Source organism: Perna viridis, chromosome 1 (genome assembly GCF_037379345.1).
Source record: "Perna viridis isolate PV_CMFRI_1.1 ecotype Kerala chromosome 1, ASM3737934v1, whole genome shotgun sequence".
NCBI lineage: Eukaryota > Metazoa > Mollusca > Bivalvia > Mytilida > Mytilidae > Perna > Perna viridis.
This window is the reverse complement of record NC_142445.1, coordinates 64,289,935-64,315,864: the sequence shown is the minus strand read 5'-3', so window position 1 is coordinate 64,315,864 and position 25,930 is coordinate 64,289,935. Positions and strand designations below refer to the sequence as shown.

At 32.4% G+C, this 25,930-nt stretch overlaps 2 protein-coding genes across 5 annotated transcripts in view; both read left to right on the top strand.

Annotated features, from left to right (window-relative positions):
• The window catches only part of LOC148629835 (uncharacterized), a 70,775-nt gene that overhangs the window by 28,637 nt on the left and 16,208 nt on the right, over positions 1 to 25,930 (top strand). For 3 of the 4 annotated variants that reach the window (XM_088558197.1, XM_088558202.1, XM_088558191.1), the window contains 13 exons: positions 229 to 286; positions 4,324 to 7,404; positions 8,086 to 8,135; positions 14,830 to 14,899; positions 15,178 to 15,227; positions 17,760 to 17,796; positions 18,923 to 19,064; positions 20,610 to 20,668; positions 21,088 to 21,116; positions 21,459 to 21,558; positions 24,249 to 24,336; positions 25,277 to 25,305; positions 25,618 to 25,699. In XM_088558197.1, the coding sequence (XP_088414323.1) occupies positions 229 to 286; positions 4,324 to 7,404; positions 8,086 to 8,135; positions 14,830 to 14,899; positions 15,178 to 15,227; positions 17,760 to 17,796; positions 18,923 to 19,064; positions 20,610 to 20,668; positions 21,088 to 21,116; positions 21,459 to 21,558; positions 24,249 to 24,336; positions 25,277 to 25,305; positions 25,618 to 25,699 (3,875 nt within the window). Of the gene's footprint in view, positions 1 to 228; positions 287 to 4,323; positions 7,405 to 8,085; positions 8,136 to 14,829; positions 14,900 to 15,177; positions 15,228 to 17,759; positions 17,797 to 18,922; positions 19,065 to 20,609; positions 20,669 to 21,087; positions 21,117 to 21,458; positions 21,559 to 24,248; positions 24,337 to 25,276; positions 25,306 to 25,617; positions 25,700 to 25,930 lie in introns of those variants that run through there. The other variant, XM_088558208.1, reaches the window with a different exon arrangement.
• Positions 9,057 to 10,538, top strand: LOC148629836 (uncharacterized). Its single transcript, XM_088564625.1, has 2 exons — positions 9,057 to 9,228; positions 9,648 to 10,538. The coding sequence occupies exons 1-2, from the start codon at positions 9,057 to 9,059 to the stop codon at positions 10,520 to 10,522; spliced, it is 1,047 nt and encodes a 348-aa protein (XP_088420751.1). The 3' UTR covers positions 10,523 to 10,538.

Sequence of the window (25,930 nt, the reverse complement as noted above, 5' to 3'; positions counted from 1 at the left end):
ATTCTCCTCTACCAGAAACAGATACTGTTAGCTAGCATCAAAAATATTTGCTACCAGAAACAATAACAAGTTGATTCTGTTGTAGAGTTAAGTGTTTTCTAACAATGAATTTAATCTGTTATTGTTGAAAGAAAAACAAATTCCCTTGATCTAACACTTTCATGGTGAATCAATACTTTCTGGATATTTAGATTGATGTTTATTGACTTACAAAGATTATTTTTACAGCTTGATTGATTTACATGCTGAAAAGAAAACTTTGACAGCTGAAGCTAGGGATGGATCTGTATGTATAGTATTAACTTTAAGTTTGAATCTTTCTATTTCATAAATTTGGTTTCTTAGTCATGACAGACTTAGTAGACTACAAATTTAGAAAGTTGGGAAAATCTGGTATAAAACATCCTGCTGTCTTTCACTGTGGGGTATAATATGATCTCCAGGTCATTGTTCTCTAGCTCTTTAAGAAATAAAAGTTGATGTCAGGATGTTTTGTTGTTTTTATGCCCCCACAATGTTCAGTTTGGAGGGATGCATATTGTTTTGCCCCTGTCCATCCATTCATCCTATTCAGTGTATATAATTTATCCGTTTAACTCCTCCTACAGTAATTAGGTACGAAGTTGATACTTTTCAGGATGATTATATTTGGATTGAAGATTTGCATATTATCAGGGTTTTGATTTCTTTCAATATTTGACATCCTCATGGATAGTTGAACTTAGTCATTTTGTCACCATTTTGAGCGAATAGGGTACATGATTATACTGGATAAATCCTCCTACAGTATTTAGGTTAGGAAGTAGATACTTTGCAAAACGATTATTTATGGATTGAAGATATTATCAGGGTTATGATTTCTATATTTGACATTTTCATGGATAGTTGGACATAGTCATTTTGTGTGATCATAAAGTTGTTGCCATTCCAAAGAATAAAAGCTTTGTATTAAAGTATGAATTGACTTTTATATACAGTCGAACTTCACTCGCTCGACTCCTATAGCTCAAACACCTGGGATTTCTCAAACACAATTCAAAGTACTAAAATTTTCTCCTATGTAATCAATATAAATAACCTTGGATTTCTCCAACACTCGAGGTCCGTTCAGTAATAAATCTTAGAGGATAACCCTCACTAACACAAATTGTCAACCATGTTGTCAGCTTGGCTAATAAAAGGTATGAAAAACTGAAACCCTATCATTAATCAGTGTTATTTTATTTAATTACAGTTAATACTTAAGTCATCACTTAGTTAGTTTTGATCTTAATATAACACTGATTGAAGTTCGAGAATGTTCTCAAGTCGGTATGATGAAACCGTGAAAGAAAATCGGATGAAAACTAATTCACCAATGAAGTCGAACTCTGAACGTTATTATTTGTTTTAATACCCACAAATCAATAAAATCTTCCGAAAGCGAATGAAAAAGATCCACGAAGTAAGCAATTTCTAACGATAAAGTCAAAAATCAGGAAATATACGAACTCCCGATAAACTCAAATACATTTCAATGGTCCCTTGGAGTTCCAGCAACTGAAGTTTGACTGAAGTTATTGAGTATTATAAAATACAGATAAAGTTGCAGATTTTTTTCTTTTTTTTCCCAGCATTTTAGTGGATTTCTGCTATTTCAAATCCAGAGTTTACCGTTATGAGTTACGATTCTTTTTTTTTTACTGTTTATTCACTTCCAATTTTGCCTATTTCCACTTTATTCATTAACCTTGTAAAATCATTCCTGAAGTTCAAATATCAGTTTGATGGATTATTTAAGTACAAGTTAAGTAATTTTAAGTTATTTTACCTCAAAAATTTTTTTTTTTTTATGAATTGGAGTTATCTTTGAATATTAAAGAATTGTGAAAGTTCATTCTTTTTGGGTATTATGGAGTCTTAAACACCACATTGGGGGCATCATTTATTTCACATTAGATGCTGTAGTTTTTAGCTCACCTTGCCAAAGGCTAAGTGAGCTTATGCCATCACTTGGTGTCCGTCATCGTCGTGGACAAATTTTAAAAAATCTTCTCCTCTGAAACTACTGGACTGACAGGTTTTAAACTTGGGATGTTTGTTCCTTAGGGTGTTCTGCACCAAATGACTGTTGGGATTTTTGATCCATGAAAAAACATGGCCGCCGTTACTAAAAATAGAACATAGGGGTCAGATTACTCAAAAACCGTTGCCTTTAGCAAATTTCTGGTGTATGTAATATTGTTCAGCATCGTGATACAGACCTATGCCAAAATTTTCAAAACGATTGGTCAACTGATGTAGGAGTTGTGGCCCCTGAAACAGTTCTTTTTTTGTATTTTCGCATGTGCAACTTTTCATAATCCATTGCACAGTATTAAATGAAGGTTGGCATTTATGTTCCTTAGGGTATCCCACACAAAATGACTGTTGGGATTGTTGATTCATGAAAAAACATGGCCGCCATTACTAAAAATAGAACATAGGGGTCAGATGGCAGTTTTTTCAAATAACTCAAAAACCATTGCCTTTACCAAATGTCTGGCATTAAGTAAAATTGTTAAGCATTATGAGAAGGACGTATGTTGAAATTTTCAAAAATATTCATTGACTAATGTAGGAGTTATGACCCCTGAAACAGTTTTTTTGTTGTTTTTTTTTTTTTTTCACATGTACAACTTTAAAAAATCATCTTCTCTAAAACCATTTAAGATCATTGAATGAAAATAAGCATAATAATTCTTTAGTGTATTGTGCTCAAAATGACTGTTGTGATTTTTAATCCGTGAATAGATATGGCTGCCTATACTAAAAATGGAACTTAGGGGTCATAAGACAGGTTTTTTGAAAAAAATTCAAAAATTGTTGCCTTTAGCAAAATTCTGGTTCAGGTCATGAAAATGCTATGAAAAGCATTTCCTGCATTTGACAATTTAGTTGATTTTAACTTAGCCTGTCTCATTCCTCAAGTTTTTCAAATAAGCAAATAGTTAACCAGGTGAGCGATTCAGGCTCTCTTGAGCCTCTAGTTTCCATGTGTCTTTTATCTTTGTTATACTGCTATCCTTATGTGTATCCATAATCTAATAACTCAAGAACACTGGTTTAAGTATAAAAAATGTTTGTCTTAAGGAAGCTCTCACTCCACTTTAATGTATAACTTGCTTAAGGGCAGCTGTTTATTCTTATTATACCCCCTGCAAACAAAGTGTGGGACTACATAGGAATCATTTCATGCCTGTCTGTCTATCTGTCTTTCCTTCATTTCTTCTGTCCACATTATTTGTAAGCATACCTGTTAACCTAGTCAAACCTAATTCTGGGGGAATCTCCTGCAATCCATCATTAAATTACGGGAGGTTTTGCATGACGACATTATCGACATATTTTGTTATGTTATGATTTATATGAAATAGAGGACTTTAAATATATTTTTTTTTTCAAAACCATAAATACATGATGTCTAGGATTTGTTTATATTTAACTCCTTGATGATGTATATAAATGAATCAACAAAATGAATTATGCATGTATTCACAGAAGTGATGCTTTGTATGGCATAAAATAGACTTGGCCCTGTTCCAGTGTTCACTTTTGGGCACCCCTACCAATGCTTTCATCACATAAATTACTGAATGGTTTCTGTTAACAGTTTTCAATCACTGTACGTTTGTAGCCTCAAGACTTGGTCTTGGTATGATAACCTGCTTTATAATTGGGTGCATTTAGTCCTTTTACTTTAAAAGTTCTCTGCAATTTTATTGTCAGGGAATGTTTTTTTTTAGTTTCACTAAGTCAGTAAAATGATCAGACACAAGAAACTTCAAGTTGTGCTCGGCCACAAAGTTCGCAAAATCTTGACATAACTATCCATTCAAAATTGTAAATCATACTTTTTGTCGATATGAACGCAGATAATTCTAGAGAGCCTCATATAATCCATAATCCATCTTAGAGCTTTACATGCTTAAACCTTGTAAGTGCAACCTCCTAAACCCGGCACTAAGGGGTTTTGATGGATTTTCTTTGAAAGGTTGGGCATCATATCCAGATAAGCATTAAGGAATAAAATTATTGTTGAAGGACTTCAAAGGAAGATAATTGAATTAAAATGTTTTACATTCATTTGAAGCTGGGTACTTTCTTTGTGAGTTTGCTTGTAGTATTTCTATATTTCTTCTGAGTGTGTGATTATTCAACAAAATCATATCAATTGATTCAGTTTTCACCTATTAGATATTTATTTGCAGGCATACTTCTGTAGACTGATACATCCATTTACAGCACAATACAGTTTCTAAACTAATCATTGCTATAACTGGTACTTGTATTATTATTATTCAGGAAAATGACCAAATTTACAAAGGTGCAAATGGAAAGAAAACTAGAAAAAGTAAAGTGAACAAAGTTATTGATGGAACTGGAAGTCAAGAGGAGACTAAAGCAATAGATTTGGCAGAAATGGTTAAAAAACAGAATGAAACTATAGATCAGAAGGACCAACTTGACTTCGATGTTATAGACAAGTTTCCAAAGCCAAAGGAACATAAGAATAGTGATTATAAAAATGGAAGTAATGATCAGTATCCCAAAGTCAATGTTGCTGAACACTTAAGGACAAGCAAATTTAAAAGGTGTGCTGAATCAAAAATTTCTAATCAAAATGATAATAAAACTGTAGACCTTAGATCAAAACAGTTGACTGCTTGCAAGGATAGTTCAACTACTAAGACAAGTAAGGAAGAAAAATTCAAGGCTAAAAATAAGCAGAATTCTTATCCAAAACCCAAAGAAGAAAGTAATATAGAAAATTATCCTGAGTGTATGGTTCAAAGTGCATCAGCTAATAATATAAAAGGAGGAAATGATATGTCTGAGAAAACTAAAAGGAAAGGGAGGAAAGCTGTAGACAAGAAAAATCCTGCATCTATAGATGAAGTTGAAAGCAAATTTAGTAATGTATTACCAAAAGAGATTGATATAGAAAAAGTAGCTGAAAAACAGTTGGCAAACTTTGAAAATGAAAGTTGTGATATCGAATTAATAGATGGTACACCAAGAGATTCTAAACTAATAGAAATATACTATGAAGTTCCAAAAGATAATAGTATTGAATCAAAGATAAAAATAGGAACTAATAGTTTTGAGAATGTTCAAAATAGTATTAGTAGTGGAGAAACTTCTTCTTTTTCAAAATTCAAAGAAGTTCATACATGTATAAATGAGTGTAAAGAAAGTTCAAATAATCAGATAGAATGGCAGAAATCAGATGATGCCAACTGTATATCAGAGGACTTTGAAAACTTTAATGATTATGATTTGCTTGTTGTTGATGAAAACAGTTTTAAAAGCAAACAAAATTTTGAAAATGACCTAGTTGAATCTTGCAGTGGTGAATCATATGATAAGAAATCAAACAGAAGCTTGGAGACAGACAAAGCTAATAACAGTTCTAAGTGTTTGAGCAAGAAATCAGATTTACAAGAAACATGCTCAAATACAAAAAATGTTACAAAAAGAGGTTTAATGGTTGATAGTGCAGATATGTTAAAAGACTGGGGTGATACAAAATCTACAGAGAAGAAAGGAAGGACCACTGCTAGAAAGAGGAGTATTCAAGTGAAAAAAGAAAATGATGTTAAAGATGATTGTCAAGGGAATTCCTCATTTAAATTCACTGCAAAGAGTCTGCCATCATTTTCAAAATTTGAGGATAGTGGAATAAATATAGAAGATGATGTAGTTGATGTAACTGTACAAACAAGTCCTTTGCAGCTTTCAAATGAAGTAGGAAGTAAATGCAAATTAATGAGTTCAGAGAATGAAAAAGAACAAATCCTGAAGGACAAGGGAAAAGGAAGCAACATAAATACAAAATCAGATATTAAGAAAAGTAAGATTGAAAAGCACAAGTGTCTTACAAATGATGACTTAATTGCTAAGGAAAATATAAACAAGAACCAACATATTCAGGCTTCCCCAATTCATACAGATTGTGATGATGTCATAAAGATTCCATGTAGTATTGATGAAAATATATGTGAAAGTGCAAATCAAGAGAAGCAGGCTTCGAAAGGAAAAAATAAAGATATGAGCAAGATTGGTAAATACTCTCTGAGAAAAAGGAATAAAGAAAAACTGAAAGAGGCATACAGAATGTCAGATATAGAAGGAGACCGTCTTCACATTGATGGTTCGAATGAAAGTCCAAGCAATGAAAGATTGCAATCAAGTCCCGAGGAGACTTTTAGTAAATGTCACAATGATTCGCGAAGCATTAATATAGAAAATTTTGATATGCCAAGTGGCTTAAAATCCTCTCAGCAAGATAGAAAGTTTTTCCGTAGAAATACATTGTCCCAGACTCATAGGAGTCGATGTTATACTTCAACTACAGTTCAAAAAATGGATTCATCTACATGTTTTGGATTTGATAGTCCTATGAATGAAAAGTTAAAAAAAAAACAATGCAAGTCTAAGAGAAGTGTTCTATTTTTGATGTCATATTCTCAGTCAGAAGGAATATTACCATGTGAAAAGGGGGATGCTGGATCTGACCCATATGACTTTGATGCTGAATGTGCTATGAGCAAAAATGTATTCTCAAAAGTATTTCCTGATGATAAAAAACATGGAAAAGTGTACCATTCTTCAAAAACTTTGACAAAGGTTGCAGGAAATCACAAAAGTTATGGAAGAAAACTGAATAAATCAAAAGTTGTTAAATATCCACCTCCAGAAATAGCTGTAACCCATGATGGCCCCGGCTTTTTTCCAATGGTAAATAAAAATAAAAGAGAAACAAAGAAGAATAAATCAAAACAGCAGTCAGTTCAGATTAATAGAAAGAGCTTTTTCCCTAATATATCTCCTTTTGGAAATGAATGTGATATAAATAAGAGGAATGCAAAGTTAAAAAGCGCTAAAAGAAAACAAAAATCAAAGATCTTTACTCCTGATTTACCATTATTTAAAGATGATATTAATGAAGTAAAGAATGACAATAAGACTAACTCAAAGAAGAAGAATAGTGTTCAAAAACCACTTTCAAGCTGTGATGTAAATGTGCCATGTGACTTATCAGTGATAGATGAAGACTCCTATCAAGTTAATTATGATATTGAAATAGAAACTGACTCTTTAAAAGCAAATGAATCTGTAAATAAAAATTGTGAATCAAAGAAAAGTCAACAAAGCCTTTCTTACCTGAACAAAAAGATATGTGATGAGATAAGTAAGGAGAAAGAAGAAAGCTGTTCAAGTTTATCAGAAGTAGATTTTTTTTCTCTCTCTGCGGTTGATATACAAGCAGATCCTTTGGCCTTTCATTCACTTAATGAGAAATTAACTGATATCCAGAAAAGAAATGATTGCTATAGTGAGGATACAGACAGACTAGAGAAGAGGAAACAAAAACCTCGGAAGGTATAGTAATTTATATTTATAGGTTTCATAATGAGTCAAACTTGAATATCGCAAAATATTGTGTTATTTAATTTCAACATCATAACAATTGATGTTATGATGTTGAAATATAAGAATGTTAGTTGACATTTTGCAATTGTCAAGTTTCATGAGTTATAAAACCTTTTTTTTTTCTGATTCCTCTGGAATATTTGGTAGCTTAACATTCGCCACCTGCAGTGGGAGAAATTTTAGCAATTTTTCATCTCTGATGTCACTGGTTGTTATGGGAGAACAATGTAAGAAACATTACGCATTGCTTTAGACTAATCAGATTTTCTGTGGACTATGTGTAACAATCACATAACAACCATTCTCTATGGCAAATTTCATATCACTAGTCCATATCACATTGCCCCATAATGTGATATCGCAAGAAGTAGATAGAACTACCACTCTGAGAGAAAATTCTTTTCATATACCTTTATCAATGGATCAGGGCTCTTTTGTTTCTTTTGCATTTGATATACATGTTAAGGTTCTAATTCAAACTATGATCAAGTAATCATGTAGACTATATATATATATTTGAAGACAAGTTACGTGATATAAAACAACAGTTCAAATTTGAAGATTGCAACTGTTAGCTTATGAAATATTAATAGTTCTCCAACATTTTCTAATTTTCTACTTTTTTTACAGAGGAAGAAAAAATGGGTAGAAGCTAATGAATATGCAGACAAAAACTTACAGTAAGGGAAGGTTTCTTTGAAAGCACCTTTAGGCCTTCCAATTAAGTTATTATGCTGCTGTAATAAATTGGAAGTTTTCCTTGTTTAAACACTAAATTCTCCAGAATCTTTATTTAGTGTTAGATCACAATATGGAGATTGTCTTGCAACAATTTTGAAGTTTTAGAGAAGATATGGCTATGGGTCAGCTTACTGTCTGACTAAGGATGCAATGATTCATCACAATATTGATGTATTGCGATACTTATGGTCCCGATACAATACGGTACAGGTCAAATACAACTTCTTTTTCTCAAAAAATTACTAGTAAAGTCGGACATGTCATGTGAGAAAAATCCATTATTATCCTACATTCGCCTTCATTAAAAAGGGTATCATATAGCATAGTAATTGAGGTGTGTCGCAAGACAAGCCATATCACTCTCAGTTAAAAGAGGTCAAAATCATGTACCATGACCATGTAGACCCGTATAAAACCAGAGCTCCACATGCTTTCTTCATCAAATTTAATTGAGACACAAGGCAAGCTGCCACACAAACGTAGTTCGCATTTATTTTGACTTTCATTTTTGTGAATTTTGATTTTCTTTTCAAAGGTATTTTCTTGTTTATTCTATTTACAGTTCTTATACTGTTTTGAAAAAGATTGAAATGTAGTTCTAGACGTGGTCTAGAGTTTGTATATTTTGTGTTGACTTTCATAGTAGTATTTCAATAGTCTGGACGTAGTCTAGATTTTATCAGTAATTTTAATGCTAGACGTGGTCTAGTTACCATCTTTTTTGGTTGTTCTATTAATAGATTCCAGACATAGTCTGGTTTGTCCTAGTTTTTTAATCTTAGAAAGTGAAATTATCTAAGGATAATATTAATATTACTGACATTCTTTCTTGCCAATCTGATATTGGGGATGAATTTAATATGGAGGAGAATGAAGGTGTCCTGAACACTACAGGATCAGTTGACAAAACTTATGCCCTGTCCAATACAAATACTAAAAAAGGTAGAATAATAAAAGGGGGTACCTCTAAACGTAAAATTACTACACAGAGTACTAGCTCTGCAAAGAAAGCTAAAAAGTCTGCTACTGCTGGTAAAAAGCTTCAAGTATAAATTTAGAAGAACTAAGAGAAAACCTAGGTATTAATTACCTCATTAAGAATATTAAGGTTTTGTCAGGTCTACTAAAAGCTTCAGAGACCGCTGATAGGCCCGTGCCTTTATCTGTCCCTTCGTGTGTTAAAGTTTTTACCCCAGTCACTCAAACCTTGTCTATAGGTAATTCTAGTATGTCTAACAGAACCAGTATTGTGACCTCTGCAAGTAATAGGCCTAATCCTATAATTTTCATTCAGTTGAGCCCACCCCCCTTGAAAAGTCCCAGATTATGACTACAATGAATTTGATCCTAAGATTATGATCAGTTTCAACAAGAGGAAGTAGAAACTAGTCCTATGGGAGTAGACCCTAGGAATGGTTTTGATCAAGCTTTTGACTAGTCCCCTTCTTTAGTCCTTTCTACTGCTAATGATCTTGGTGACCCTTCAGTTTCTGTGCCATGTGACTTAGATCCTTCTAATCTTAATGAAGGTCTATATGAGGATGAGTGGATTATTCCACAGTTGGACAATGATGAGAAGACTGGTCCAAAAATTGGTAGTGGCCTAGCAAGGGCTATCAATGCTGCCCTAACTTTGAAGTGCAATAAAGATAGTTTAACAGAACTTACTAATGAATATGCTAGACCAGAAAATGCAACTATCTCTATGCCCCCAAACTTAATGAAGAAATTTGGAATCCTTTGGGACAACCTGGTCGAAATAAAGACCTTAACTTGCAAGAAATTTAGAAATATTTTAGCTTTTGGGCTGATGCATATAGTATACATGGCAGATAAATTTGCAAAAAAGGAATCAATCGACCCTACTTCAGGGAGAAAAGATTTGACAGATGCTTTCAGTCTGTTAGGCCATGCTTTTTTGCTAATTTTTAATATGAGAAGATCTCGGATGAGATCAAACTTAAATGATTGCTATAGTAGGATTTGTTCAAGTGATGTACCTAGAACAGACCACATGTTTGGGGATGATTGTCTTAGTAAGTTAAAAGAAATGGGGGATATTAATAAATATCCTATTGTTAAACCTTCTGCCGCTAGTGTCCTTAGAAACATGCAAATCCCTGCTGACAGGTATGGGCCACATTATGATCAAGGGGTTTTAAACTACAGACACCCTGCCCCAAGGAGAGGAGGGCAGGGCAACAGGTTTTTAGGTCTCAGAGGAGGCTACCGTCCTCGTTTTCAAAATCATCAGTTAAGACCACTGATGGGATTTCTGGTGCCTACCAATACCCAAAGAAGAACATTTGTCCATCGACCTTATTAAATCAGAAGTCAAGAATACCTGTTAAGGTGAGGACTCTTAATTATGACTATCGGTTATTTTTTACCTCTGATAAGTGGATTCTAGGGGCTGTTAAAGGTTATAAAATTTTATGAGGAACCTTTTCAACTAAAAATTCCAAAAGAAATTCCCTTTCCACAAGATAAGGCTTAACTTATTGAAGAAGTTTGTAATTTAATTATGAAAGGTGCTATCGAAGAGGTTTCAGATGTTCGTAACTCCTTTATTTCTAATATTTTTGCTGTCCTAAAAAAGGACGGCTCTTTTAGACCAGTCATTAATCTGAAATCTTTAAATGTGTTTGTAGTGTATCACCACTTTAAACAAGAAAATCTTCGTTACACCTTGGATTTGGTTCAGAAAAATGATTTTATGTGCAAGTTAGATTTGAAGGATGCCTATTTCCATGTGAAAATTGACCCAGACTTCTTTGTTTTTCCTGGAAAGGGAAATTTTTTCAGTTCCGTTTACTTCCTTTTGGCCCTAGCATCAGCACGTGGAATTTTCACAAAAATTCTGAAGCCAATTTATGCTACTTTTAGGCAAAATGGAATAAGATGCTGTTATTATATTGATTACTCTTTGATTATGAACCATATTAAGATCAAGTGCAAGCATGAAACAGAGTTGATAGCCAATGAAATGGATTCTTTAGGCTTTAATGTCAATGAGAAAAAATCTATTCTTGTTCCTACTCAGAGGATTGAATTTTTTAGAGTTGTTATAGACTGTTTTATTTAAAGTGTTTCTTACTTCTGAAAAGATTGAAAAGATCCTCTCTTTGTGTAGAAAAATTCTTAATTCTGAACAGGTCTCTATTAGAGAATTTTGCTCTTTAATAGGGCTTTTTGTGCATGCTTTTAATGCAGTCTTGTTAGTCTCTTTAATTATAGGGCCTTGGATGGGATAAAGTGCATTATTTATCCTTGAATAACAACAATTTTGATGCCTATATGACTCCTTCCAGCAAGTCTCGTAAAGAGATTGTTTGGTGGTTAAGAAATGTTCAAAATTTGAACGGCAAATTCATTCGGATGGCTCCTGTTGATTTATGGTTAGAAACGGATGCTTCCAATTTAGGTTGGGGAGTCCACTTTGATGGCAAGGTTGCTGGAGGGAGATGGTCTACTCTAGAATTTACTTATCACATTAATTATTTAGAATTACAAGCAGTTTTTCTTGCCTTACAAACTTTCTTTAGTTCAAATACAAGCTTTATACTTGTAGGCATTAGATCTGATAATACTGCTGCAGTTGCTTACATCAACAATATGGGCGGAATGTGTTCCGTTGATATGGATTGTTTAGCATCAAATTTATGGAACTGGTGCTTCTTTAGAAATATTTTCATTTCTGCTCGATACTTACCTGGAGATAATAATGAAATAGCTGACTTGTTCTCAAAAAACTTTTCAGACTCATGCGAGTGGTCCTTAAAATTAGAAATCTTTGCTCGTATTTGTGTACACTTTTTTGAACCAGATATTGACATGTTTGCATCTAGGATAAATTTTAAAATGAAACCTTTTGTTTCATGGCTTTATGATCCTGAAGCATAGTTTAAAAATGCTTTCTCATTTTCTTGGAGAGATAAAAAGCCTTTTTTATGTCCTCCTTTTTGCTTGATTTCTAGGTTGATTAGCAAGGTGTTGACAGATAATGTTGAAGAAGCTGTTCTTGTAGTTCCATACTGGCCTACTCAGACATGGTTTTCTTTGTTAATTTCAGCTTTGATTTCTTTTCCTTCCAGGCTCCCAAGGCACAAAGATCTCCTTACGCAGCCACACTCAGGAGAGTGTTTCCATGGGAAGTTAGACTTAATCGCTTGTGTTGTATCAGGGAATTCCTTAAGGATAAAGGAATTCATGACTTTGATTCCAAAATTATCTGCAATTCATGGAGGTCTTCCACAACAAAACAGTACCAGTTGTGTTGGGAAAAATGGATTTTTTGGTGTTCTAAATGGAGGATTAATGCATTCCACCCGTCTGAAATTGTTGTAATAAACTTTTTATCCTTTTTGATGCGTCAAAATGTATCATATTCTGTGTTAAATGTACACAAGTCTATGTTATTTCAGACTCTTATTTATTTTGGTGTTCAATGGGTTCATAAATCTGTACTTGTTTCAAGGTTATTGAAAGGTTATTTTAATACTAGGGCTGTTAATGTTAAACCACTTGTTACTTGGGATGTGTCAAATGTTTTAGATTTTTTATCTACCCTTTATCCATTAGAAGATCTATCCCTGAAAATTATAACTTTAAAACTTATTGCTTTAGTTGCTTTAACTTCAGCTTCAAGAGCCCAGACTTTATCAGCTCTTGATATTTCCTTATTAACTAAGTTAGATGATAGAAATGTTTTTCAGATTGGACAGTTTTTAAAAACTTCTAAACCAGGTGTTCCAATACCTGATTTGGTTCTTTATAGATTTAAAAGAAAAGAATTATGTGTAATTCATACTCTTGATGAGTATTTGTCTCGTACTTCATTGAAAAGGAAAATTTCGAAATTGTTCATTTCCTTCAAAACTTTTAAAGCTGTTACTACTTGTACTTCAGCTAGATGGTTACGTACGGTTTTATCTTTGGCTGGGATAAATAATCCTTCATTCACGGCACATTCTTTTTTAGGTGCTTCAACATCTAAGCCTTTTAAGTTTGGTGTTTCCATTTCTGATATTATGAAGACTGCTAACTGGTCATCAGCTAAGATGTTTCAACGTTTTTATTGTAAAGATATTGTTAGTAATAAAAACTTTTCATCTGCCATTTTAGAATCCTAGGGTGTTGTTGACTGTTATTTATGAGAGTGAATTGGACTTCATTATTAGTTATACTTCTACTGAATGTTTCATGTTATGTGGAGTATGAGATGGACTTGAATATTTTAGTTTGTGTAACTGTTATAGTAACATTGAACTGTGTTATTTTGATTTTATTTATTATTTGTTAAACTTGTTTCATGGTCTTTGACCTCAGGTATATTATGTTAACCATATAAGTCTTATTTTCACTGAAAAAGCTTAAGTGGGACTTGTTTTTTTTTTTTTAGATTAAAGGTTGTATTGTTAAATAAATTTTTTATTTTCGTTATGCCTTAGTTTGTCCCAACACTTTGAACATGCTATATGATACCCTTTTTAACAAAGGCGAATGTAGGATAATGTTCCCTCATCCAAGCATCTCAGTAGAGATGTGAAGGATGAAGGGCATTATCATAATGAGCCTGAGGCTCAAAAGAGTATCATATACCCTTCCCTTTATTTGTTACATTTGAGTAGCAATGTGATTGCTAATGTTGGTTTTAGTAGTTTTCTCATGGTTTTCCCTCCCATAATCATTAAGACTGGTTGGTACAAACTGTCTTTAAATAATGAAGAAAGCACATGGAGCTCTGGTTTTATATGGGTCTAAGGTCGTGGTCATGGTACGTGATTTTGACCTCTTTCAACTGAGTATGATATGGCTTGTCTTGCGACACACCTCAATTACTATGCTATATGATACCCTTTTGAGCCTCAGGCTCATTATGATAATGCCCTTCATCCTTCACATCTCTACGAGATGCTTGGATGAGGGAACAATCTTTGTTAAATTCAGACTCTAAGAATGAAACCTGGCTTCAACAAAATTCATCATTTTAAAATCTGTTGAATATTTTTTTTCCAAATTGATGAAAATATGTAGGACAATAAATTGTTGTGCATCTTATCGAAATGTATCATATCATCACATTTGTATCATGATACGTATCATATCGTGAGATAGGTGAATAGCCCTATGTCTTACACAATGTATGTAACACAAATGCTCTCGTATCACTCATTGGATTCTCAGGACACATCATGCAGTATGTGTTAGATTGGGACAACTCTTAATTTTCTCATTTTTCCTTGCAAATTATGCTAAAGTAAGTTTTTGCCTTCTTAGTACACAGACTGCTGTTTAGTAATAGTATTTTTTTAAAGATAGTCCTAGTTGTTTTGTTTATGTTTTTTGTTTTTTATTAATACAGTGACAAGTGATGTCATGTTTATATTCTCTGAACTGTTTTTGTATTCCTATTCATCCATGTTATGTAGAGCTTTGAATTTCTGGATGGCAAATTTGAGTTTGATTGATGGTTTAAAAAGAATAACTATGTTTTAACAAGTTATTCAAGATTGACTTACTGAACTACAACACAAATTGATAACCCAAGAACAGTTATACATGCACCATATTTTACTGCAAGAATCGACCCAAAAACATGGTCTCAGTCAAAGTATTACACTTTATTTTCAGCTTAGAAGTTGAGAAAGACAACACAACTGAGACTAGTTCAATACTGGATAATTTCAGTAGTATGTGCAAGGTAAAGTTATAAATTTCTTTCAATGAATGGCTTGTACTATTATATTGGTCATTCCCTTGCTTAATCTGGAAAAGATACATAAAAAATAATGAAAATTAAAAATTTATGTCATCATGCTTCGATACATAAAAGTTATTTAAAGGAGAATGAATTACTAAGAAAGATTGTTTCAGGTTTCTTTTCAAACTTTCCCTATGTTTGTTTAAGTTTTATCTCCATTTTCTTTTTTTCTTTTTTTTATTAAGTTTTTAATGTACTTCTTTTTATTTATTTTTAAGAAAATAGTTGATAATTTTGAAGAGAAAAGCCACACAGATGAAACTAACAGGTAAAACTGCAGATGTACACAATGGGCTAGTTGGAACTTTTATTCATCCATTAGGATATATGTTATAAGGGCATTCTTTGTGAACGATATATAGTAACCCCACTCAATGAGTGACTGGTATGTTGGAATGTTGTCTGACATTCAGTCTGTCTGCCCGAATTGTCTTACAATGGATGGATGGATTTTAAATTTGGTGTGTGACTTAACATAGAAGGGGGCATACATTGTAAGTGATTTTGAGAGCTGTCCAATATCAACTCTCTTTTTCATAGGAATTTGCTATTTGTCTATATGAGATCATAGAAAAAAAATTTTCATCACAAAATTCTCTGCTCCCAATAGACAAGTTTGTTTCAAATTTAGTGTGTTGCTCTATATAGTTTTAAGCAATTTTGGGTGCTGTCAGATATAAACATCCTGTATGAGTGGGGTTAACCCTAGCAATGTGTGCAACTTCATTTTTACCATATTCTTCCGTTTATATCACACATTTTTGGGAATCAGAACCAGTCATCAACAAATGACAACATCCAGCCATTTTGTGTATTTTTGGGAACAGTTTTCTGTGGAATAAACAAATGAAGTTTTACTGCTATTTACAGTGATTGGGATTACCATGCGCCATAGTCGCATTTCTTCTAAGAATGGCGCATGGAATGACTTTTGTGTCACGTCTTGTGCACACATATTATCAAAATTTTCATAGAAGATAAATTAAAATCGCACCAGACTCTGTTTATGAGACTTTGTTTTCATTCTGAATAAGATTGTATCCATTCTTTGCTGGGACTGGGATTGACACTAGGTACGGTGCAGAATTCAAACTCAATCACTTCTTTTTTAAAACAAAATCAAATCTTTCAAATCTTTATCCAAAGTCTTAAGGTAAAGTTTTAACCTCTTAATGATTTTAGAAAAAAACGTAAAATTCGGACAGGACAGTGAGAAATAGTCAACATATAGTTAACTATGGTAACTTCCAGTTACACATTTTAAATCTTTTCACTTCAGAAAACTAATCAATCAAGAAATATCTGAACAATATACATAATTTTGTAGGTGACAAATGAATTGAAACTCCTGAAATTTTCAGTTCTAAACATACCGTAAGAATGAATATTTTAGCGAAACACATATGACACATTTTAGACCCTACCCAAAACAGAAGAAATTATCTTTTTCAAAGCCTTAAAAAATATTAATGATGGTAACCAGAATCAAACTGCAATTGTTGTAGAAACCAACTTGGCAGCTGGACACAATTATGAACCCCCTACTGAAAATATTAATAATGGTGGAGTCATATTATCTGGTCCTGAAGCACCCCAAAAAAATTACAAAATCTGATTGCCCCAAACAAAAAAATAGACTCTTTCCTATCATTTGTGATTAACTACTTTAATAGCCAAGTTAGGGTCTAATAGATGGGGGGGTCTGTGGACTATGATAAAGCACTAGACAATACATTAGTATAAAAACTCAAACAACAGAAAAGAAAAGTGATTTGATGTGACAATTAATTGACACGTTAATTGTTAACGCTTAACAAACATTTGATCTTCAGTGTAAATTAAAGTTTGTTTATGCTACATTTGGTCTTCAATATCTACGTCTAGGCAGCCTTAGCTGCTATACCAAATTTTGTCCCATGTTTTTTTTTTAGAATGGCCCATTGAAATTGAAAATGTCTCATTGAATTGAAGGGTGAAGGAGCCATAGCCCCATTGGCAAAATTTTATCTCAATCACTGTATTTAATAGTTGTTTTATCCATAAATGCCGTCCTAATTAAAACCTCTCCTGTTTGTGGTGGAGAGTTAAATACACAATAACGGGAGTGCCAACCTGTCCTCGGGTGCATTGTCATTTAATTATCAAATAACAAAAGGTTTATTTAAAAGGTGAAAACAATTGTCACTAACCCTTTAATCCAACTTGATAAATTGTTTTCAGATATCAAGTACCAATACACAAGCTTGGCAAATTAAACATCTTTTTTTTATAAATGATGGGATTTGATGCCATTATTTTTAGTGAAATAAGTGATTTGCATACAAGCAGGAAATGTAAACATTAGCTGACTTGTTGAATGGATCCAATACATCGCTGTATTTTAATCAGTAAATGGCTTGCAAATGCAGGGAAATATACAAAAATACTTAAAAGATTAACATTGAAAGGGTACACATTTCAGGGAATTTTTTCGAATTCTAACATCTCGTTGTGGTATTCTGGTAGTGATTTTTCCTTGCTTCCCAGAGCCTGTTTTACATGGAAACTTAACTTTTTTGTCGATCTTCCTTGCCAAGAAGGGGGTGCAAGGATTACACAGAAGAGTACGGTAAATAATATTTGATTGACTATGTCAACACATTTTATATAGGTCGAATAGTATATAATTTCACATCTTGTAATCATTTTGTTGAGAAACAAGTTTATCTAGTTGTGTATTAAAAATTATGCTTTTTTAGCCAGAATATATATTGAGTCGTAATCATAAATTCATGTTTTTTCTTCTCATTTTATTTTTTAGTCCTGAAAGACTTTCTAGATCAAAGACTAGCAAGCAGGTATAATTCAATTTCCTTGTAGATACATAATTATATTAAAAAAAATTTCCTGGTTTAAAAAATAATTCCGTCATTATTGAAATAGTTATTTTCTGAAAAAGATTGTAGCTGAATAAAGACGTTTTCATATATGTAAAGGTGAAGTTTAACAGAACTCAGTTCTGTATTAGCAAGAAAATATTATCATACCAGTTTTGTATTGAAATGTAAAATTGAATTTAAGTTCACAGTTGAACTCAGAAGAGTCGAAATCTCGGATAACTCGAATTGGTTTCAAAGTCCCAGCAAAACTCCCCTTATCCAATACAATTTTACCTCGGATGACTCTAAGTCTGACTATTCGAAATTTTCAATATCTCAAGGGTTTCCATCAATCCCCTCGAAATGATTCAAGGTTAATTAACCTTGATATCTCAAAGTCAACTAATTAGTCGGAAAACTGATTGCTTTACTATAAACCATGATCGAAGTGTGGCTTTTGAAATTATTTGATGACATTAGTTATGGCTTGATTAATCCAAAATAGTGCGCGTAGTGAAAAGAAACAAATTTTATTGATCACACGTCAGTATTCACACTAACAGTGATATTGATTTAAAAAAAAAATTAATATAGATGAATTGTATTGGTACATGTATTTGAATTTTTGATTAAACATTAAACTAATGATAGTAATTAAGCGTATTTCAACAACTACTTTCATTCTGCAAGTGAATATGAAATATTATTGTAGTAATGTAGAGCACATAGTTTGACAAATCTCTTGATTGTGAGGCGTGCAAAGCAGCATGTTATGAAGTTATGACATTTTCGACATATAAAAAATAAAAAGGAATTTTCCCTTAAGCATGCAATGCTGTTCAGTATTTAAAACATGATAAACAACACACAAATATGTCTTCCAAATATGAAAGACAAGTCATCACGAACAAACCCTGTGAAGTGAAGAACATGTACATGTACAAGCAAAACAAATGATGTAAATTCAGAAGCAATCACCGACCAAACTATTTCCGGGTTATACTGGACCTCAGACGACTCGAACCTTGGATAATTCAAACATTTTTGCCTGGTCCCTTTGAATTTGACATAACGAGGTCCGTCTATATATCTGTTTTTATTGTAGATTGTCAAAACACCTACATTGTTACAGACTGTTGGCTTGAAGACCCCTGCCTCAACAGGAAAAATGAGAAAACTTTACAAGTCTTTAGACATTTCTATGATAAAAACTCCTAAGACTCCATCATCAGTTATTTGTGAAAATGGTAAGGAAACATTGTTTCCCTTTTAAAGCAGCTTCTTTATGGGATTTAACCTCAATCATTTTCTTCATTCATTCCATTCAGTAATAGTTTTCTTATACAAATGTATTTAATTGTGGAGATTGGCTCTCTTAATGTGTGTATGTGTGTGTGAATGCATGCATGCATTGGTTTAGATAACCTTCGGGAAATTTTGTTTTCTATTTAATATGTGCGACATAAAAGGTCTGATTTTGTATCGACCCTATTTAATATTTGAAAAATTTTAATGGCTTCCTGAAACTTAGTTGCATTTTCCCTAAAGTTGTAAGCTTGTACTTGCAACCCCTGAAGTACTAAGGAATCAATAATCAATATTTTGTGTTTTATATAAATGTTTTATTTTATCATTTTATAGTACTATCAGGGCTCAAGCTACTTGAGAAAAACAGGGAGAAGTGACTTCTCTTTCAGAGAGACAATAGGGAGAAGTGAACAAATATGTGCATCATTTACTATTGCTTTTTAAAATTTTGTGTTATTATATGTTACTTACATGCACATAATATAAGCAAACATTGTCATATATTCATTTTTTGTTTATTTAGATAAATGTTCCTTTTTCTTTAAGCTACATATGTACATGTAAGTAACTAAATATTTTGGACAAATGAAATCAGTCTTCTGACTGAATGATTGTATTATAAATTTATGAAATTTAATTTCTAATCTATACCACTACCCCTAACCAAATTAATTGCAGCAAAATTAATATATTATTGAGCAAAGCAATTGCAATGCATTGTCCTATTGACTATGTCTTTTAGCAGCACTGGAATAGAAAATTTCAGGCAGTGACATTCTTTGGAATTTTTATTTTGTTCTGTTTTTTCCTGATCCCACATAATCAATATTAATTTCTTGTTCAAAATATCTTTTGATATCAGTTGATCAAGAGTGTCTATAATCATGCTAAAAATTTATTATTGACAAATCAAGACCGAAACTTTATAGACACATATTGTAGCGGTCGGTACAAACATGTCTCAAGCTTATGAAATGTTCCGTCAAAATGATGAATTTACTGTTCAGTAATGAAACATGAAGATCAAAAGAAATGCGTTGGGTTTTCTACTGAATTATCAATTGAGATAAATTTAACTTAAGTCCAAAAGAACCCGCACGACAAATTTGCATGTTTCGCAACGAAATGTGAATGTTAAAACATGAACTATCGTAAGCTTAAGTGAAGAATGTTCATTCCGTATCCTGTCTTAAACTTTTGAAACAAAAAGCTGCTTTAAATACTTGAATACGGGCGCCATTTTTGTTTGATTTGTTATCGGAAGAGAGATAATGTTCGTCAAAATACTGCTAAAAGACGGATTACAGTCCTGATCGTAGGCGATCTCTGAAAATGAGAGGGCAATTCACTTCGCTTTTGGTGTCGTCTGAGGGCAAAATGAGCAAATCCAAGGTGACTATTTTGCCCAAGTCGCCCAGTAGTGTGAGCCCTGACTATTAAAACAATTACCCTATTGCAAATAAAATCATTGTCACAATTTGTAGATCATTTAAACATATCAGAAATATTGTCTCAGAAGTTGTCACAGAAGTCTCTTGTAAGGGTGAGTTGTACATTTAAACATTTAAACATATTAGTAATGCTTGAGGTATATAAAGTGATCTAAAAAATTGTTAAATTAAGTTCTCTTCAGAATTACAAAATAAGCAAAGTATTATATCCCCACTCAATGAGTCACATTAATAGACAGATTTACTTCAAAGTTGGTATGTGGCTTTATGTAGATAAACCATATAATGTAAGCAATTTTGGTTGCTGTCCATTATCAGCGTTCTGTTTTGTGGAACTTTCTTATTTTTTCTAAATTGTACCTTTGAGGTATGCTTAGCACAATATTGAGTGTAACCATACATATACAACTGTAAATTTACAACTGTAATTCTTTCTTATCAACTAGAAGATAATTGAATTCCATAGAATTAATCTGTGTATGTGTTTAACCTTGAGCATTTTTTTTGCTAGAACTCTGATGAGAAAGATAACACAGATATGTAAGTAGTTGTTGATCTATATCATTTATTGTTTGAATTCATGTTTTAAAAAATATTGTGCAGCTCTTTTATAAATATTAAAGAAGGTCCATGTTCTTTAAAGAATGTTTATAAAGAATTTTTCAAAAATATGTGACCTAAACTAAGTCCATGTTGCTTATTTGTGTTTGTATTCACTATCGTTTTCTACAGCCAGTTTGTTTTCTATAACTAGGTTATTATAAAAGAATTATAGAGCACTGTTTTAAAGTCAGAATGTAGTCGTTTTGTTTTGCAACCACCTACAAAGGGGTAAATTTGGTGATAGGGGTTGTTCTTTATAATGTAAGCTTGTTTTTATAGGTTGAAGAAGTCTTTGGCTAAATGCAAAGATAAGAATGAAATGGATGATTTTAAAAAGAAGCCAAGGATTTTGAAGAAAAAAGAATCTGATACAGATAAGGTTTGAACATAATAGATGCTTGTACTTGAATGTTTATACTAGAAGATCTTTATGGTTTAATTTTTTTGTTCATTCATATTACTGACTAATGAAATTATACCCCAGGAACAAAGTACAGGGATTATATACAAATCACCCTGTCTGGTCCATAAATTCTTTGTTCTTTGTTCTTTGACATAAGCATACTATTTGACACATGGGTGTATCTCACATTCCTGATCGCTGTATTGCCTTGACCCTTTTAACCTCAAGATCAAATTTATGGGTGTTTTTTTTTTTGTTTTTTTTTTAACATGGAATCATGTCTGGCCCATAACTTCTTTGTTCTTCAACATAGGCATACCATTATACAATGTATCATCTTATTTATGACTACTATATGACCTTAACCTTAGATCTTAAGGTCAGAATTATAGGTTTTTAAACATGGCTTTGTATAGGCATACCATATTGGGCACATGTGTATCACCATGAGACAATATGTCACCTACATTCATGATCTATATGAAAATATAGGTTTTTACCATAGATTCTTGTCCTGGCCATAACTTGTTCTATGTCAAAAGTATATCATATTTGACACATGTTTGTATCACCATGAGATGGTGTGTTGTGTACATTTATGATGTCATTATGCCCTTAACCCTGAACATCAAAGTCATTTTTAAAAGTTTTTCAATATGGATTTGTGCTTTGAACACAACTTTTTTAGGTGAGCCATTTTGGCTCTTGAGAGTCTTTAGTTTCTTTAAGATTAAAAATCAGTTGAATCTAATAAAAGATAATTTTGTACCCTCCATCCCAATTTCAACAAATTTTGAAGGAGTTATGGTAATTAACTGCTTTGACATCACTTGCTTCCATATTTGATATTTTTTCTTGTGAAATGTCTTTGTGCACAATACATTTCAGTTCAACAATTTTTGAAGAGCTTAAGGGATTTCAACAACTTTCAAATCAGAAATGGAGGACACATGACTATGTATAGCAGTTTGTTAAAGTTTTGATAGTAAAATATATCATTACTGATTTATAAAGCAAGAAGAAGAAACCAAAGCCCAAAGTTAACACAAATGACAAATGAATGATTTATGTACTGTGAAAGCGCTTTTGTTCATGGGGCAACAATTTTCTTGGTTTTCATTGGTAGGCTAGACTACGAAATTTGGTTCCCGAAGAAAAGGAGATTTTAATTAATGTATATACTGAAAACACCGAAGCCACAAATTCAAGAATCCACAAACTTGTGTATTTTCCCTAATCCATGAAAATTGGTAACCACAAATTAAAGTGTTTTCACAGTACCATCCAATAAGTTGGGGCTATATTGCAATCACAGTCTCCATCGGTTACACTATTTTGTAGCAGACATCTCGGCTACTTTTGGAGATAATGCTTAGATAATCTGCATACTGCTTTTTCAAAATGATGTGTTATGTGTCTCTTCTTTTCAAATTCCTTGCTTATTTACTTCCTGTTTACCGATGGACTTAGTAGTTTTTAGGTAATCAGTATGTGCAATTTTTGCAATGGACTTCTCATCTTTCATTGTAGGAAATGCTTAGATATTTGGCATATTGTTTTTGTATGATGACTTGTTATGTTTCTCCCCATTCAGGTTTGTCACTCATCTTTTTCCTGTTTACAAATCAAGTATTTTTCTTTCTTTTTTTTTTAAGGTTGAAGTGTGAGGTTTCTCAGCTGCTGTTGAAGGAATGCTTAGATATTTGGTATATTGCTATTGCATCACAATGTGTACAGTGTCTCCCCTTTCAGATTTGTTTCTCATCTACTTCCTGTTTATCGATGGACTTACTAGTGTCAACAACATAACATAACCCTAACATACAAAGTAGCAAGGTATTATGTCACCACTCCAAAATTTTGTTTCCATCCATCTATCCATTAGTTCAAAACTTGAGAACAGATCAATGAATTTTTTTTTAATTTGGCTTAGTTGTTAAGTATCATAAAATACAGGGAAGTTCAACTTTCAGCAAAATCTGAAAAGAAGTTTTTATGATTTTGTGATCCCTTTTTGTCCCCGAGGATGCATCTTGGGGGAACATGGAAATGCCCAGCGTCCGTCCGGATTTTCCACTCTTTTTTTTTTGGTAATTCTCCTACCAAATAAGTTTGTTTTTGGTATGTAGCCTTATTATGAAGAGTCACAGATTAAGTTCACTTTGGTTAATTTTGAATGTTTTTTACAGAAGTTATGGCCCTTGGACTTAGGAATTTTCAGTGAATTTACTATTTTCTGCAATTTTTTTTTTTTATTATTTTTTTTGGTAATGTTTTTACCAATTAATTTTATCTTTTGTATGTAGTCTTACTATGAGAAGTTTAAGTTTGACATGGTTATGGTTGAATGATTTTTACAGAAGTTATGGCCCTTGAACTTAAAAAATTCTTTTTACACAGGGGACATTAGAACACTGTTCTTTTATTTCACCATAATATTATGGGGGTATCATTTAATGTTCCATTAATACCATATTTTTATATCATGCATGATGGAAATTTTCTAACAGATTTATCAGCTTCTATTGGAGGGAATGCTTAAATATTTGATATAATGCTTTTGCATGATTACTTGTACCTGGTTCCCCTTTCCCAGGTTTGACTGAAATGGTCGAGCTGGAGTATTTTTAGCAAGACATAGCGTGTAACATCTTGTTTTCTTTCAGAATATTTGTACACCATCTTCAGCCATTAGTAAAATTCTGTCCAGAAGTTTGGCGTCTGTTATGGCTTTGGGTGAAGCAGACTTTCCAGGTAATTTATCTCTACTATTTCAGAAGTATAAAGTTGTTTGGAATAATTTCTCTTGAAAAAGCTTTTTGAATTCAATAGGATACATTATTAGGGGCGACTTTATGGCAGATGACTTATAGTGATCAGTCTGTTCCTCTATTTAAAACAAAATGTGTGTTTAGGCTGTAACTTTCTTATCTTTTGAGGTAGGTTGAAAATGGTTTCCTTTTCCCTAAACATTCAATCTTGTTCAGCATGCACAACAGATAAAGCATATGATTTGATATGGAAGAAATCATAAAATACCAGGAAATGTTGTGCAGTATAAATATAATAAAAAATAATTTTTTAAACTGTTTTTAAACAGACCATGATATTTTTAGGTCATACTCATCCTGGAATGAGTCAAACCACAGATATTATGAATATTTTTGCTTTTTGAGAGGTTTTACTTTATTTTTTATTTTTTAATTTTTTTATTAATTATATATGCATATAAATATTAAAATGTTCACTAGAATTTATTGTCCCCATGACAGGACATGGAAATGCCCAGTGTCTGTCCGAGTTTTCCACACTTTTATTTGTAATGCTCCAACCAAATAAGTTTGTTTTTGATATGTAGCCTTATTATTAAGAGTTATAGATTAAGTTTGACTTTGGTTATGGTTAAATTTCAGTGAATATAATGTTTTCCGCACTTTTTTTTGTAATGTTTTTACCAGTTGATTTTATCTTTTGTATGTAGTCTTACTATGATTAAGTTCAACTTTGGTTATGGTTGAATGATTTCTACAGATGTTATGGCCCTTGAACTTAAAGAAGTTCAGTGAATTTAAAGCTTGAACTTTTTACCCGGGAGACATTGGAACGCTGTTCTTTTATTTATGTTGGGACCATATAGATGGAATCTATCTTATTATATCTAGTTTAAACAAAGTTAAATTATTTTCTTTTTCAGATCTGAACACATCTACAGATATGTTACCGGTATGCTTAAGCTTTCAAAAAGTGGAAAGCTAGTTTTATGATCTGTTTGTTTCATGATCAGATTCAGATATTTTTCCTATGCTTCTTGTATTTCAGTCAGGTCCAATTCAGGATCTTTTCTGTAAGGAGGTAACAAAGTTTAACTCAGAAAAATTGGATATTGAAAATGATACTAGTACAACTATTTTAAAATCTAGAAATTGAGGTCCAACATGATAAGAAATAAATTATAGAAACAAATATGTTTATAACTTTCAGGTCTAGTTGATAAGAACTTCTTACATGAAATCTTTATTAATGTTTCTCTTTTAGTCAAACTCTACAAGAATGTTTGATTCAAGAAATGATGAGCTTCACAGTCTACCTGGCAAAAAGTTAACTGGTTTATTGTCAGGTAAAAGTAAGGGTATTTGTAAATGCCCCAGTATTCTCTGCAAACCCCTGATATTTTGCACAAACTTTATATATGTGTGCAATATTGTGGAATATAATTTCTGGCTCAGGCAACAACTTCCTATTGAGTGACTCTTGTTTAAATTTTTGACCATGTACTCATGTTTAGGTGCAGAAGTATTATTTGTGGAGCATTTGTTCTAGTTTGTTTTAGATTATACCTAATATTTCA

Coding starts and splice junctions, on each gene's coding strand:
- LOC148629836 (XM_088564625.1), top strand. CDS start 9,057: ATGGAGGAGAATGAAGGTGTCCTGAACACTACAGGATCAGTTGACAAA. Junction 9,229..9,647: donor TAAAAAGTCTGCTACTGCTG/GTAAAAAGCTTC, acceptor CCCCTTCTTTAG/TCCTTTCTACTGCTAATGAT.